The sequence below is a fragment of the Mesoplodon bidens genome (genome assembly GCF_964165515.1).
Source record: "Mesoplodon bidens genome assembly, chromosome: X".
In the NCBI taxonomy this organism is placed as follows: domain Eukaryota; kingdom Metazoa; phylum Chordata; class Mammalia; order Artiodactyla; family Ziphiidae; genus Mesoplodon; species Mesoplodon bidens.
In genome coordinates, this window is record NC_138163.1 from 45355780 (window position 1) to 45371587 (window position 15808).

Here is a 15808-nt window from a genome sequence, read left to right on the forward strand (position 1 = left end):
TACACTGAAAAATTGAGCCCATTTTGGGAAATCAAGGGGGGAAAACAGGGTTAAATACACCTTCCGCTTAGGAGCTGTCCAAGTAAGAGCTTATGAAATCAGGATCCATTACCCCTCATCTACCAGAAAGTTATTCACCCTAGGCAAGAGACTAAGTGGCTATTCCAAGGAGCTATCTGAAGCAGCAAATAGGGTATATTTCCCCCTACCTAACACTTTAAAGACTTAACTAAATCAGAAAGCCATTTACGCCACTCTCAATGATCTAAGGATCTGCTGGACTCTACTTTTTGCCCCCTCTCTCTGGCTTGCAGCCATTTCCCTGCTCAGAAACAGCTCCAAAATGGGGGCCAGAGAAGGGGGAAAGAGACAAAATTAATTGGGTCGATTTAGCTTCTCATTAGCAACTCTAATAAAAGGTTTGATAAATGAGATGGTCACAACTCGTGGTTAAAATGAGGCTTCTGGGACTCTTGAGAATTTCATTTAAGCAAACTTGCCTTCAGACAAACATGATTTGCCTGCAATACACTTTAATGGATCTGATGCTTTCTATTTTAAAGAAAGTCAGGACTTGTAATAAGGCGATATTTTTCTCTCCTCACTTTAATTTGCACTTTAACAACAAAAAAATCCCCATAAAAACACAAAGTCCTTCAAAGTATCCTCAGTGGAACAGCAGGACCACAGTACAAAGATTCGCTAAAGGAGGGGAACTGTCTGGCCCCCAGCAAACTCAAGAGAAACTTTACGAGGTCGGCTAACTTCCAAGGGGGAATGTCTTGGCCATAAAACACCACCACAAAGAATCGCTAAAAAGGATCTGTCAGGGCTTGACAAAAGCACAAAGGTCAAATCTCCACATACAACATTTGCCTGTTTCATTGGACCCTTGAAGACTTTTGTCCCTTGGGAAGCCCAGACACAAAGCACTGCAGGTTCAAGGTGGTCACAAGCAATGTGTTCATCATCCTTTGTTATCAAACAGACAAAGCAGTTCAGCAATGGCAACAGAAAAACAATCTCCCCTTACTTGAAGACGACGACAGCTCCCGGACACGGAGGGCAGGCCAGGAGAAAGATCTGCAATGGCAAAAAAAGTAAGTATGGTTATCAAGAGAAATGCTGGACACAGTGAGACAGTGTTATTTTAATAATAATAATAATAATAATAATAATAATAATAATGATAATAATAATTAATAACCAAACTCTTACGCAGAAAATGTAACATAAAAGACTTTAAAAGACAAGCAAGTGGTGTTCCAAACATGTTTGCATTTGCACATGCATCTATGTGTGCCTGTCTGTTCCGGCTGTGTGTGTGTGATGGGGAAGGGGTAGGTCGAGGAGAGAGGGAAAGAGATGGATGAAGAGCGGAAGAAGTAATTGGTGGAGGGGTAGGAGATGGGGAGAGCTTTTCTTAAGCCATTTCAGCCTCTAAAACACTTCCTCTTAACCTCTAGAAGACTCAATTTTTCAATCCTTCAAGTTCAGCATGACACGAGTAGCCAGTATGACAGGTTTTTAACTTAGGACAAGGAAAAATGGATTCTGAGATAGGACAAAGACACAAATGCCATCTGGTTTGCCTCCCATGGGGGAAGGTGGGTTAATCAATACCTAGCTTTGCCAGATTTAGAAAGAAAAATACAGGATGCCAAGTTAAATTTGAATTTCAAACAAACAATGAACAATGTTTTAGTATAAGTATATCCTGAATAGTGTATGGAACGTACATACACTAGAACATTATTCATTGTTTATCTGAAATTCAAATTTAACTGGACAGCTTGTATTTTATCTGGCAATCCTATCAATATTGCCACCCCCCAGGCTCTTAACCTCCCTTTGATTTTGAAGAGGAGAATTTGCTACCCCGAAGTTTGTTTTTTTTGGCATAAGGATTACTTTAGGCTGATTGTTTTTAAGAAACAACAGACATAGGAAAAGCTCTGAAAACTGTGTAGAAGTTACCCTTCTGTAAGAGACATCTACATTTATAAGGAAAATCTCTATTTGTTAAGGTGTCTCCCTCTAGGAAAAGAAGGAAGACTCTAAATCTCTAGAAACTCTCAACAATGGAGAAGGCAAGGACCTAAATCTGCCTAACAACCTTACCCTTGTTCACTGTGCTTTTCCTGGTCACCTCCAGGAAATGGCCTTCTCCTCCACCCCTACCCACCAACTGACACTCAACATCTTTCTTTTATCTTTGGCTGGAGATGGTATTTAAGGTGGTGGCTTGGGCCATTTCAGGGAGTTAGTCACTTTTCCTGGGTCTCCCTCATGTATACAGGAGGTATACATGTTTTTAAACTTCCATTGTTTTTCTTCTATTATTATTATTTTCCTCCCTCACATTTGATCGGTTTGTTTCGAAGCATGACTAAGTGGGTCCCCTTCTAGTTTCTCTGCTCAAACCAAACAAAAAGAACCTGGTCCTTCTAAAAGACCATCAGTTCCATGCTACTTGGTTTGAACTAGGCCTGGGTTACAGCCTTCAAAAACCTACAGCCGTGGCAGTCTGACTGCACCAAAGCACTGGTTCTCAAGAGGGACAAGGAAAGCCCTGCAGAGCACTTATAAAATGTGCAAATTCCTGGGCTCCCCCCATTAGGAATGCTGATTCCAGAAGTTCGGGGTTCCAGGAATCTGTGCATTTTAACAAATGCCCCAGGAGATTCAAACACTCCAGGCGGCCAGATGTGCTGAAGGTTTGATCAAAGACATTCAGCAAAAAAAAAAAACAAAAAAAAAAAACAGACATTCAGCAGAAGGATTGACAAAAGAATGAAACTCATGTTTATGGAGTTACTTTACCTACAGTGACTTAATGGTGAGGATTTACAAAATCATTGATATGTGTCCCTCTCTTGTGGTGAGCATTTATGAGCAGACATTATTTGCATTATGGGCTAGTTTGGCTTTGTCATGAGTATATTCTTTATATTCTGCCCTTCAGTTCTCTCAGAATCTACACTTAAGAGAAAAGGGTACTATAAGGAAAACCACTATAAGTAGAGACACCTGCTTGAATCCCTGCCACGAAGAAGAGAAAGAATGGAAAAGAAAAAGGGTCTTGAAAGGAACACGGCCAGGAGTCCATTACCCACACAACACTTCATCAGAGAACCCCGCCAAGAAAATAAATATCCATCGAGAAAATGCCTTTCCCCTGTGGATCAATTTGATTAAAACTGCAAAACCAATGACAATTGCAGGTCCACAATCCCTTATCTGCAATCGCCAAATCCAAAAAGCTCTAAAAACCACAAGTCTGTCTTTTTTTTCAAAACTAATTTGGTAGCAGATATGACTTGAACTGAGCTGAGGCTACTTACAGACTTTCTTTATTCCATTTATGGTGAGTACTCACACATTTTCCACAAAAAGAATGTATTTTGAATACGGGGTGCTGTCCCAGACCCCACTGGGAGTGTCTGTAAAACACGTTCACTGGGGTTTCCCTGGTGGCGCAGTGGTTGAGAATCTGCCTGCCAGTGCAGGGGAAGCGGGTTTAAGCCCTGGTCCAGGAAGGTCCCACATGCCACGGAGCAACTAAGCCCATGCGCCACAACTACTGAGCCTGAGCTGTACAGCCCACGAGCCACAAGTACAGAGCCCGCATGCCACAACTACTGAAGCCCACGCACCTAGAGCCCGAGCTCCTCAACAAGGGAAGCCACCGCAATGAGAAGCCCGCGCACCGCAACAGAGAATAGCCCCCACTCGCCACAACTAGAGAAAAGAAAGCCTGCACGCAGCAACGAAGACTCAACGCAGCCAAAAAAAAAAAAAACAAAAAAAAACACGTTCACTGTATTGCCTTTCTAAAATCCAAAAAATTTAGACTTATGAAATACATCTGACCTTAATGGTTTGGGACAAGGATTGTCAACTTGGAATTTCAATCATCCAGACGTGAACTTAACCCCACTCCTCAACCCCACGTGTCAGGAGCAGTCCAAGAAAGAAACAAAGCTGGTATTCTTTACCACTGACCCAGCAGTAGAGTTACTCACCTTAGGCAAGGGACCAAGTTGGAGGCTGTACATAGTTACCCAGCATCAGGCCCATCAAAGGCTACATTCAGAAGCTACAGTATATAGAAAGCAGACAGGGGCCCCTAATCACCTTGGAAAGAATACTTCTGCAGTCACCTAAGAGCCATGCCAGCAGTCTTCCTGAGCTTCTGGTATACCCTAGATACTTCCAACATGCGAAAACAGAGAAGCAAAAATGCGACACTGGGCCCCACTGTTCACTCTTACTTTTCTATACCCACAGCCAAGAGGAGATAAGCATATTCTTGGGGGCCGATTTCCCTGTAACTGCTCCATTTGGCTGGTTCTGATCCACGACAGCCCTATGCCAGAGGCCCAGAAACCTACTGAAGAAAGCAAGCCTCCAGTCCCAACTCACTCATGCATCTGATTTCTCTTCAAGTAGCTCTGCTAGTCTTGACTGTAACTGAGTCTTCCAACAGTTACTTTCCTGCGGCCATGTCATTTCCAATCAGCACGTTGGCCTTCCTCGTCTTGCCTGTCTATTCCCAACACCAGGATAGAGGCTATCTTTTTCAAGCAACCTTTAAAGCAGATACATGTAGACACATCAAAAAATGAGATTTGAAAAATAATCCCAGAGACTTCCCTAGTGGCGCAGTGGTTAAGAATCCGCCTGCCACAGTGGTTAAGAATCTGCCTGCCAATGCAGGGGACACGGGTTCGAGCCCTGGTCCCGGAAGATGCCACATGCCACGGAGCAACTATGCCCGTGCGCCACAACTACTGAGCCTGCGCTCTAGAGCCCACGAGCCACAACTACTGAAGCCCGCGTGCCACAACTACTGCAGCCTGCACGCCTAGAGCCCATGCTCCACAAGAAGAGAAGCCACCGCAATGAGAAGCCCACGCACCACAACGAAGAGTAGCCCCTGCTCACCGCAACCAGAGAAAGCCCACATGCAGCAACGAAGACCCAACGCAGCCAAAAATTAAAAATTAATTAATTAATTATTTTTTTTAAAAAAAAGAATCTGCCTGCCAATGCAGGAGACACGGGTTCGAGCCCTGGTCCAGGAAGATCCCACATGCCGCAAAGCAACTAAGCCCATGCACCACAACTACTGAGCCTGTGTGCCACAACTACTGAAGCCCGCGCGCCTAGAGCCTGTGCTCTGCAACGACAAGCCACCACAATGAGAAGCCCGCGCACCACAACAAAGAGTAGCCCCAGCTCACCACAACTAGAGAAAGCCCGCACTCAGCAACGAAGACCCAACACAGCCAAAAATAAACAAAATTAAAAAAAAAAATTTTTTTAGTTTATATGAAAAAGGATCCCAACTCCATCCTATTCCTTTTCCAGTAAACTCACAGTCTCCTCTGGCAACTTCATAGATTTATGACACTAAACCTCTCTGCTTTGTCATGCTGGAGCCACATCCATAATCACCATTAACCAAAGGAGAGGAGTGAAGATAACATGTTAATTCAGAGGCCCAAAGGCCCCCAGCCTTGGCCCCAATACGTCTGCTCTCTTCTTTGATTGGTTGCCAACTGCCTCCAAATTTTGTTGGCGTTTGTTTCAGCCTAGCAGACGGAAAGCTAAACTATCCCTTAAGCTGCAAATAGGGTGGGAAGAGAGGACACTTGTAAGTACAAACAAGGACGGCAGGAAGATGAGAAGGCATCTGAGCACATCCCAGCACCGACTTGGCACTTTGTGTTCATGTTGCCACCCGCCCAGCTAGGCACCTGAAGAAAAGGACGTGGGCACGGAGCACACAGAGAAATGCTACAAAGCACTTCCACTTACCCATCGTCTGGGAGGTAAGCAGGGTGTTGCTATGAAATCCCATTTTACAGATGGAGAAACCCAGGAGGAAGGTTCTGACAAGGTTTCTGGCAAGAACCCAGGTCCCGTAACTCCCGGATCAACACACTTTCCACCTCACACCTGACATGGTCCCAGCCTCATGGGGGCTTCTCTTCTTTAGACTCTAGCCCTGCCCCTTGACCCCCTCAACAGAACACATGGTGCCACCGCAGGAGCCCCACACCTGTACCACCACACAAAAATCTACTCCTCACAAGGCGAGACATCTCAAAACACAAACCTGCCCGGGCAGCAAATTGTATTTACGCAGATGGATTTCAGAGTCCAGCGGTCTCTAAAGACAGGGTCATCTTAGCTCCAACCTGCTTCATTCCCAGATCTGCTGGGTGCTGGAAGTTCCTGAATCCTTACAAAACTGGACTCTTGTTTGGCTGGCTTTTCCTGGAAAAAACCTTCAGGTTCCATTCAAAAACCACTCTCTCAGCTTCCCCAGGAGACAGTGGCTCTCTAGCATCTTGCCCACAAACTCGAAAATTCAGGTTTTTCCTAAGCACCTAATCTAGGCACCAGCAGCTGTTCCAGTTCATCCTCTACCTCTGAACCACTCTGGTTCCAGGTTCCCACCTTCCCTACCCAAGCTCTCGGCATCACTTGACCCACTCCTGTTCCTGTTTCTGTTCCACAGTCATATCAGCCCCAAGTTCACTGGCATCAATATCCAGCTCCCTGTCAAATTCTGCTCTACCCAAACACTAGATTCAGTAAACCCCCATGATCATAACGCAGAAAGAAGATAATTTTTGTTCACAGGAGGAAGCGGTAACACTATGAGAAATGTAGTTGGGAAGGACGGCCAGTCATCAAGACCATCCTAATTGAGGGGCTAGCCAGGTTAAGCAGTGAAGAGGGATGGGAAAACGAAATGAAAGGGAAAGCGAGTGAGAGAGGGACAGGAGAGTTGTATTTGGGCTGCAACACAATCTTCCGAGGCCCAGCCCTTGCAGTTCCAATTCTCCTGGCTCCACCGCCTATGAGGGCACCCGACTATTTGGGGGTTCCTAAAGAAGAGTGCTTACAAACATTACCCACCATAGCAAAGATCCATTCCTTGGGCTGCCCAAAGTCTTTCCTAGGCTCTGTTCACCAATGTTTATACTCTCGGGTCCTCATCTTCTCTCTCCCTGGACCACTGAAATAATGTTCACTGGCCTCTTGCCTCCAGACACATTGCTGCAAGAGGGATCTATCTAAAATGCAGCTCTGATCTACCCTTTAAAATCCCTTAATGGCTGGCCAGTAACTACAGGAAAAGCTCAAGTTCCTTAGCATGGCAGGCAAGACTTTCTCTACTCCGGACCCTGTGGATCTCTCCAGCGTGGTGGCCTCATGCATTGTCCCAAACTGTATCCTGAAATACTCCATGTCATAAACATGCTTTTACAACCTCATTTTCTAATAGCTTCATTTTATTCAATTATATGGATATGCAACAATTTACTCAACCAATCTCCTCCTGTCGCACATGTAAGTTATGTCTAAATTTTCAGATCCTTCTCTATTTAGCCTCCATTTGTAGAATAAGAATTTCTAGGTCTTCAAAGGGCATATACATTTTAAGGCTTTTAACCGATAATTCTAAACTGCCTTCCAGAAAATGTCTTTGAATTTATACTCCCGCCAGCAACATATGAGAATGTGTTTCTGCTACAGCCTGGCCAATAGGTCATTATCACTTTTTAAAAGGCAAAACGCTGAAGGGGAGCAGAATTTGCCACCCCCAAATATGTCTCTTTGGCATAAGGACATTTTGAGCTGGTTTAAAACAACAACAACAAAAAGCAGATACAGGAGAAGCCCTGAAAATCAAGTATACAAGACTCTTTCTGTAAGAGACATTTACATTTATAAAAGAAATCGCTATTTGTAAGGGTGTCTCTCACTCTGTAGAAGAGAAGGATGACTCTGAATCTCTAGAAACTCTTATCAATAGAAAAGGCAGCAACTTAAACCTGCATAACAACCTTACCCTTGTTTACTGTGCTTTTCCTGGTCACCTTCAGGAACTGGCTCCCTCCACCCTTTTGTCTTTAGCTACAGTTGATATTTGAGGTGGTGGCTTGGGCCCTTTGACAGAGTTACTCAGTTTTCCTGGGTCTCTCCCATGAACACAGGAGGTATACAAGTTATTAAATGTCTGTTTGTTTTCCTCTTGTTATTCTGTCTTTTATTACAGGGGGATCTCAGCCAAGAATTTAGAAGGGTAGAAGGAAAATTAATTTTCCTCCACTACAACACACACACACACACACTCTTTATTGCTTTAATTTGCATGTCTCAGATTGCCAGAAATATTAAACTATTTTCTAACATGTTTTTTGGCCAGCCATATTTCTTCTTTGGGGATGTGACCATCTGTGGCCTTGCCTATTTTTCAACTAGTATGTTTTTTTTCTTATTGGGTTATAAGAGCTATTTACATTTTAATGACATTGAATACAGACTATTTGACATTTACTGCAAATATTTTTCCCATGTTGCCATTGTAGTAGCTCTGGTTATGGTAGTTTCGTATGGAAATTTTTATATCTTTATGTAATCAGATATACTCGTTATTCCCTTGATGGCTTCTATCTTTGATGCCATGCTTTGAGTCTTTTACAACCCTGGGACTAAAAAAAGAGTACCCGATTGTTTTCATAATATTTTAAAATTTTAAATCTCCAAATCAAGAAATTGTATCACTGCTAATCCTAGTCACTCTTCCATGAGAATGGCCTTCTCATCTTTCTTCTTTTAGCTACCTCTTTTTTACCCTTCAAATAACAAAAGAAAGCATAATTTCCTCGATCCTCCCATTAATTCCTTCTGTTTACCTCTTTCTGAGAAATTACCATTTTTGTCAGTATAAGGAGCTGACAAAGAGCCTTCTCTCAAGAATTTAGACAAAAGGGAAATTGGAGTACCTACTAACAAACTCTCAGGCTTCAAAAATCAACATAGATAGATTTAAAAGATTGCAAATTCATTTTAAAGCCAGAATGTTCCCAGACTTGAAAGACCACATTGTAACCTGTTTGAATTATACCCAAAGAAAGAACGGGGTTGGCCAACAAATGAGGTATAGAAAAAGGAGAGTCACAAAGGCATATATACTTGGCAATGTCCACATCCAAGCACTATCCAGGGACCAGAGAACCTTAGCTTAAAAACATCAAGTTTTCTGGTCCCATTGCCAATTTCATCCCTATTAAGAGAGTGGAAGCAGGATAGGGAGCGTTGCTAAGTGGTTAAGATTATGGGCTTTAGAGTTAAGACAGACTTAGGTCCACATGCTGGCTCTGCCACTCACCAGCACTGTAACCTTGGACAAGAGACTGGAGGAATTTTCATCTCTAAAATAGGGATAAAAATAGCACCTATGTCTCACGAGGTTTTGGAGAGGATCAAATGAGATAAAGCAAGCAACGCACTTGGCACAATGTCTAGCACATAGCTAGCACTCAATACATAGTAGCTATAATTATTCTGATCTCAAAAGAAAATCCATCCCTACTGTGAGCTGCATCAGCAAGGGCTTAGATTAAACTTCCAGTTCATCTAACTACACTTGTTCTATTTCCATGCTTGTACTATAATGTGCTAATATATTACTTGGCTTCCCTTGTCCAGCTGCCTACAAGGAGAGAATCCTTAAACACTCGAGGCTCAGTTTCCTCGTCTGTCAGATGAGAATTACATTAGTACTATCTCATAGGGTAGAGGTGAACATTAAAGCACTTAGTTTGAAGCACTTAGTTCAGTGCCTGGCACATTGTAAGGAATAAAATAAGTATGAGCTATTGATAGCATCATCCTTCTTGGATGCCCTTTCTGTTCTCCGCTCACTGCAAATTCCATCCAGGCCCATAGCAAATTCTAGTTCCCGCACAAAGCCTTCTCCAATAACTCCAGATAACACCTCTTTTTTCCCAATGGCCTATACAACTCATTAGGTACTTAGACTTTATTTAATTGGGGATATTAAGTGGCTCCCTATGGCTGCACACAGTGCTATCCAGAGCTAGGATCTGATTATCAATTGTTCCCTCCTGGCGAATTTTAAATTGGCACTGGTGAGTCACTGAACAAAGTCCAAAGTCATCTGTCGGGTAATTAAGGCTCTAGACAATGTGGCCCTCAGCTGCCTTGCCAGTTTTATTTCCCACTATGCCTCAGGTTTTCACCCTGAACCTCAGTTTCTACATTCTAAAACAGAAAATAATAATAGTGCTTGCCTCCAACATCTTAAACTCAACTGTTGTTTGATGCAGATAACAAATGCTTTCTGGATATTTCCATCTGTATGTTATACAGGTATCTCATGCCTACCATGCCTAAATCTGAACTTGCCTGTCTTCTTTCCCTAACCTCTTCCCTCGCTTAACTGCTCCCGCAAAAAAAATGGGAGAGAAGGGACAGCTCTTCCAACAATAGAATTCCCACTGATAAAGGCAGAAGGCATGAGGGAAGCAAAATTAACATTAGGCAAACACTGCAGCAATAATTGTAGGCAAGAACCATTGACAGATGCTGATTAGTAGTGAAAGATGATCATTTTTGTACGGAAAGTACTTGTTAATTACAAAGGGAAAATAGTAACTTTATGGTGGAAAAATCTGGCAAATGACCAAGGTTAACATCACCAGAAATAACATATATCATCATGTACCCCCTGATATGATACACCAAGAAGGGGAGAACATCACTTCTGTGGTATTTTTGCCAAAATTACTCAAATCTAATCATGAAAAAAAAAGCAAGTTAAGCCCAAATAAGGAACACTTTACAAAGCAACTGACAAGTACTCTTCAATACTGACAAGGTAATAAAAGACAGAGACTAAGGAATTGTCGTGGATGGAGGAGACTAAGAAGACCTAACAACCAAATGCAATGTGGGATCCTGGACTGTATCCTGGAACAGACAAAGGACGTGTGTGGAAAAACTGGTGAAATCGGAATAAAGTCTATAGTTTAGTTCAAGCACCAATGCTAATTTCTCAGTTTTCAGGATTTTACCATAGTTATACAAGATGTTAACACTAGGGGAAGGTGAAGGAAGGGTATATAGAAATTCTCTGTAGTATCTTTACAACTCTTCTATAACTTGAAAATCATTTTAACATACAAAGTTTTTGCAAACTACTACGTATAAAATAGATAAACAACAAGGTCCTACTGTATAGCACAGGGAATTATATTCAACACCTTGTAATAACCTATAATGGAAAAGAATCTGAATATATATATATACATATATATATATATTTATATATATATACACGTGAATCACTTTGTTGTACAACTCAAACTAACATTGCAAATCAACTACACTTCAATAAAAAAATTTTAATAAAAATAAAATAAAATACAAAGTTCTAAAAAACAGCACCGTTATCCAATCAATTAGCCTATCTTCAAGCCTCAGAGCTATCTTTGATGCCACCCCTCTTTCTCAGGCCCCATATGTAGGTCAGTCCCCAAGTCCTGTCATCTTGACATTTAACCTTTTCATATATCTCAAATCCACCCTCATTATCTTTTCCTAGTTCACTCCCTCTCATTTTCTTCAACTACTATAACAGATTCCAATCTGATCTCAAGGCCTCCAGTGTCTTCCCTTCTTCACTCTAGTTCATACAGTACTGCCAGGTTCCTCTTCTTAAAACAGATCTCTGATCATGTTATACAACTCACAAATTCTGGACGATAGATTCAACACAATCTCTATCAAAATCCAACTGATGAGGACTTCCCAGGTGGCACAGTGGTTAAGAATCCGCCTGCCAATGCAGGGGACAGGGGTTTGAGCCATGGTCCGGGAAGATCCCACATGCCGCGGAGCAACTAAGCCCGTGCGCCACAACTACTTAAGCCCATGCGCCTAGAGCCCATGCTCTGCAACAAGAGAAGCCACTGAAATGAGAAGCCCACGCACCGCAATGAAGAGTAGCCCCCACTTGCCACAACTAGAGAAAGCCTGCGCACAGCAACAAAGACCCAATGTACACATAAATAAATTAATAAATAAATAAATAATTTTTAAAAATCCAACAGATGTCTTTATACAAACTGGCAAGCTAATAATTCTAAAGTTCATATGGATTTGCAAGGTACCCCAAAGAGCCAGAAAAATCTTGAAAAGAAGAATAAGTAGGAAAATCCACACTGCCACATTTCAAAACTTACTACAAAGCAACAGTAATAAAGATAAAGTGGTGCTGGCATAAGTATAGGCATATAGGCTAATGGAAAGAATTCGAAGTACAAAAATAAACCCTCCCAACTGATTTTCAACAAGGGGAGCAAGACCATTCAAAGAAAAAAGTTTCTTCAACAGTGTGTCGCTTCGTAGAGAGCCTCATCCACCAGAGGGCAGACAGCAGAAGGAAGAAGAACTACAATCCTGCAGCCTGAGGAACGAAAACCACATTCACAGAAAGATAGACAAAATGAAAAGGTAGATGACAATGTCTCAGATGAAGGAACAAGATAAAACCCCAGAAAAACAACTAAATGAAGTGGAGATAGGTAACCATCCAAAAAAATAATTCAGAAATAATGACAGTGAAGATGATCCAGGCCCTTGGAAAAAGAATGGAGGCAAAAATGGAGAAGATGCAAGAAATATTTAACAAAGATCTAGAAGAATTAAAAAAACAAACAAACAGAGATGAACAATACAATAACTAAAATTAAAAATACATTAGAAGGAATCAATAGCAGAATAACTGAGGCAGAAGAACAGATAAGTGACCTGGAAGACAGAATGGTGGAAACCACAGCCATGGAACAGAATAAAGAAAAAAGAATGAAAAGAAATGAAGACAGCCTAACAGACCTCTGGGACAACATTAAACTCACCAACATTCGCATTATACGGGTCTGAGAAGGAGGAGAGAAACAGAAAGGACCCGAGAAAATATTTGAAGAGATTATAGTCCGAAACTTCCTTAACGTGGGAAAGGAAATAGTCACCCAAGTCCAGGAAGCACAGAGAGTCACAGGCAGGATAAACCCAAGGAGAAACATGCTGAGGCACATAGTAATCAAGTTGACAGAAACTAAAGACAAAGAAAAATTATTAAAAGCAACAGGGAAAAACAACAAATAACATACAAGGGAACTCCCATAAGGTTAACAGCAGATTTCTCAGCAGAAACTCTGCAAGCCAGAAGGGAGTAGCATGATATATTTAAAGTGATGAAAGGGAAGAACCTACAACCAAGATTACTCTACCCAGCAAAGATCACATTCAGAGTCGATGGAGAAATCAAAAGCTTTACAGACAAGCCGAACCTAAGAGAATTCAGCACCACCTAACCAGCTCTATAACAGATGCTAAAGGAACTTCTCTAAGTGGGAAACACAAGAGAAGAAAAGGCCCTACAAAAACAAACCCAAAACAATTAAGAAAATGGTAATAGGAACTACATATTGATAATTACCTTAAATGTGAATGGATTAAACGCTCCAACCAAGAGGCAGAGACTGGCTGAATGGATACAAAAACAAGACCCATATATATGCTGTCTACAAGACACCCACTTCAGACCTAGGGACACATACAGACTGAAAGTGAAGGGATAGAAAAAGATATTCCATGCAAATGGAAATCAAAAGAAAGCTGAAGTAGCAATACTCATATCAGATAAAACAGACTTTAAAATAAAGAATGTTACAAGAGACAAGGAAGGATACTACATAATGATCAAGGGATAAATCCAAGAAGTTATAACAATCATAAATATATATGCACCCAACACAGGAGCACCTCAATACATAAGGCAACAGCTATAAAAGACGAAATCAACAGTAACACAATAATAATGGGGGACTTTAACACCTCACTTATACCAATGGACAGATCATCCAGACAGAAAATTAATAAGGAAAAACAACCATTAAATGACACAATATATCTCACATATTTAATTGATATTTATAGGACATCCATCTGAAAACAGCAGATTACACTTTCTTCTCAAGTGTGCATGGAACGTTCTCCAGGATAGATCACATCTTGGGTCACAAATCAAGCCTCGGTAAACATAAGAAAATTGAAATCATAACAAGAATCTTTTCTGACCAGAACGCTATGAGATTAGACATAAATTACAGGAAAAAAATGTAAAAAACACAAACACATGGAGGTTAAACAATACGTTACTAAATAACCAAGAGATCAATGCAGAAATCGAAGAGGAAATGAAGAAATACCTAGAGAAAATGACAATGAAAACACGACGATCCAAAACCTATGGGATGCAGCAAAAGCAGTTCTAAGAGGGAAGTTTCTAGCAATACAGTCCAACTTCAAGAAACAGGAAAAATCTCAAATAAACAATCTAAACTTGCACCTAAAGGAGCCAGAGAAAGAAGAACACACAAAACCCAAAGTTAGCAGAAGGAAAGAAATCATAAAGACCAGAGGAGAAATAAATAGAAACAAAGAAAACAATAGCAAAGATCAATAAAACTAAAATCTGGTTCTTTGAGAAGATAAACAAAATTGATAAACCTTCAGCCAGACTCATCAAGAAAAAGAGGGAGAGGACTCAAATCAATAAAATTAGAAATGAAAAAGGAGAAGTTACAACAGACACCGCAGAAATACAAAGCATCCTAAGAGACTACTACAAGCCACTTCTATGCCAATAAAATGGACAACCTGGAAGAAATGGACAAATTCTTAGAAAGGTATAACCTTCCAAGACTGAACCAGGAAGAAATAGGAAATATGAACAGATCAATCACAAGTAATGAAATTAAAACTGTGATTAGAAATCTTCCAACAAACAAAAGTCCAGGACCAGATGGCTTCACAGGTGAATTCTATCAAACATTTAGAGAAGAGCTAACACCCATCCTTCTCAAACTCTTCCAAAATATTGTGGGGGAAGGAACACTCCCAAACTCATTCTATGGGGCCACCATCACCCTGATACCAAAACCAGACAAAGATACTACAAAAAAAAGAAAATTACAGACCAATATCACTGATGAATATTGATGCAAAAATCCTCAACAAAATACTAGCAAACAGAATCCAACAGCACATTAAAAGGATCATACACCATGATCAAGTGGGATTTATCCCAGGAATGCAAGGATTCTTCAATATACGCAAATCAATCAATGTGATACACCATATTAACAAATTGAAGAATAAAAACCATATGATCATCTCAATAGGTACAGAAAAAGCTTTGGACAAAATTCAACACCCATTTATGACAGAAACTCTCCAGAAAGTGGGCACAGAGGGAACCTACCTCAACATAATAAAGGCCATATACGACAAACCCACAGTAAACATCATTCTCAATGGTGAAAAACTGAAAGCATTTCCCCTAAGATGAGGAACTAGACAAGGATGCCCATTCTCGCCACTTTATTCAACATACTTTTGGAAGTCCTAGCCACGGCAACCAGAGGAGAAAAAGAAATAAAATGAATCCAAATTGGAAAAGAAGTAAAACTGTCACTGTTCGCAGATGACATGATACTACACATAGATAATCCTAAAGATGCTAAAAGAAAACTACTGGAGCTAATAAATGAATTTGGTAAAGCTGCAGGACACAAAATTAATGCACAGAAATCTGTGGCATTCCTATAAACTAACAATGAAAAATCAGAAAGAGAAATTAAGGAAACAATCCCATTCACCACTGCAACAAAAAGAATAAAATACCTAGGAATAAACCTACGTAAGGAGGCATAAGACCTCTACTCAGAAAACTATAAGACACTGACGAAAGAAATCAAAGGTGACACAAACAGATGGAGAGATATAGCATGTTCTTGGATTGGAAGAATCAATACTGTGAAAATGACTATGCTACCCAAAGCAGTCTACAGATTCAATGAAATCCCTATCAAATTACCAATGGCATTTTTTACAGAACTAGAATAAAAAATCT

General features: G+C 40.9%; 1 protein-coding gene across 5 annotated transcripts in view; it reads right to left on the reverse strand.

Moving 5' to 3' along the window:
- The window catches only part of TMEM164 (transmembrane protein 164), a 165715-nt gene that overhangs the window by 88298 nt on the left and 61609 nt on the right, over positions 1-15808 (reverse strand). For all 5 annotated transcript variants that reach the window (XM_081222615.1, XM_081222616.1, XM_081222612.1 and 2 more), the window contains one exon: positions 1034-1083. In XM_081222615.1, the coding sequence (XP_081078741.1) occupies positions 1034-1083 (50 nt within the window). The remainder of the gene's footprint in view (positions 1-1033; positions 1084-15808) is intronic.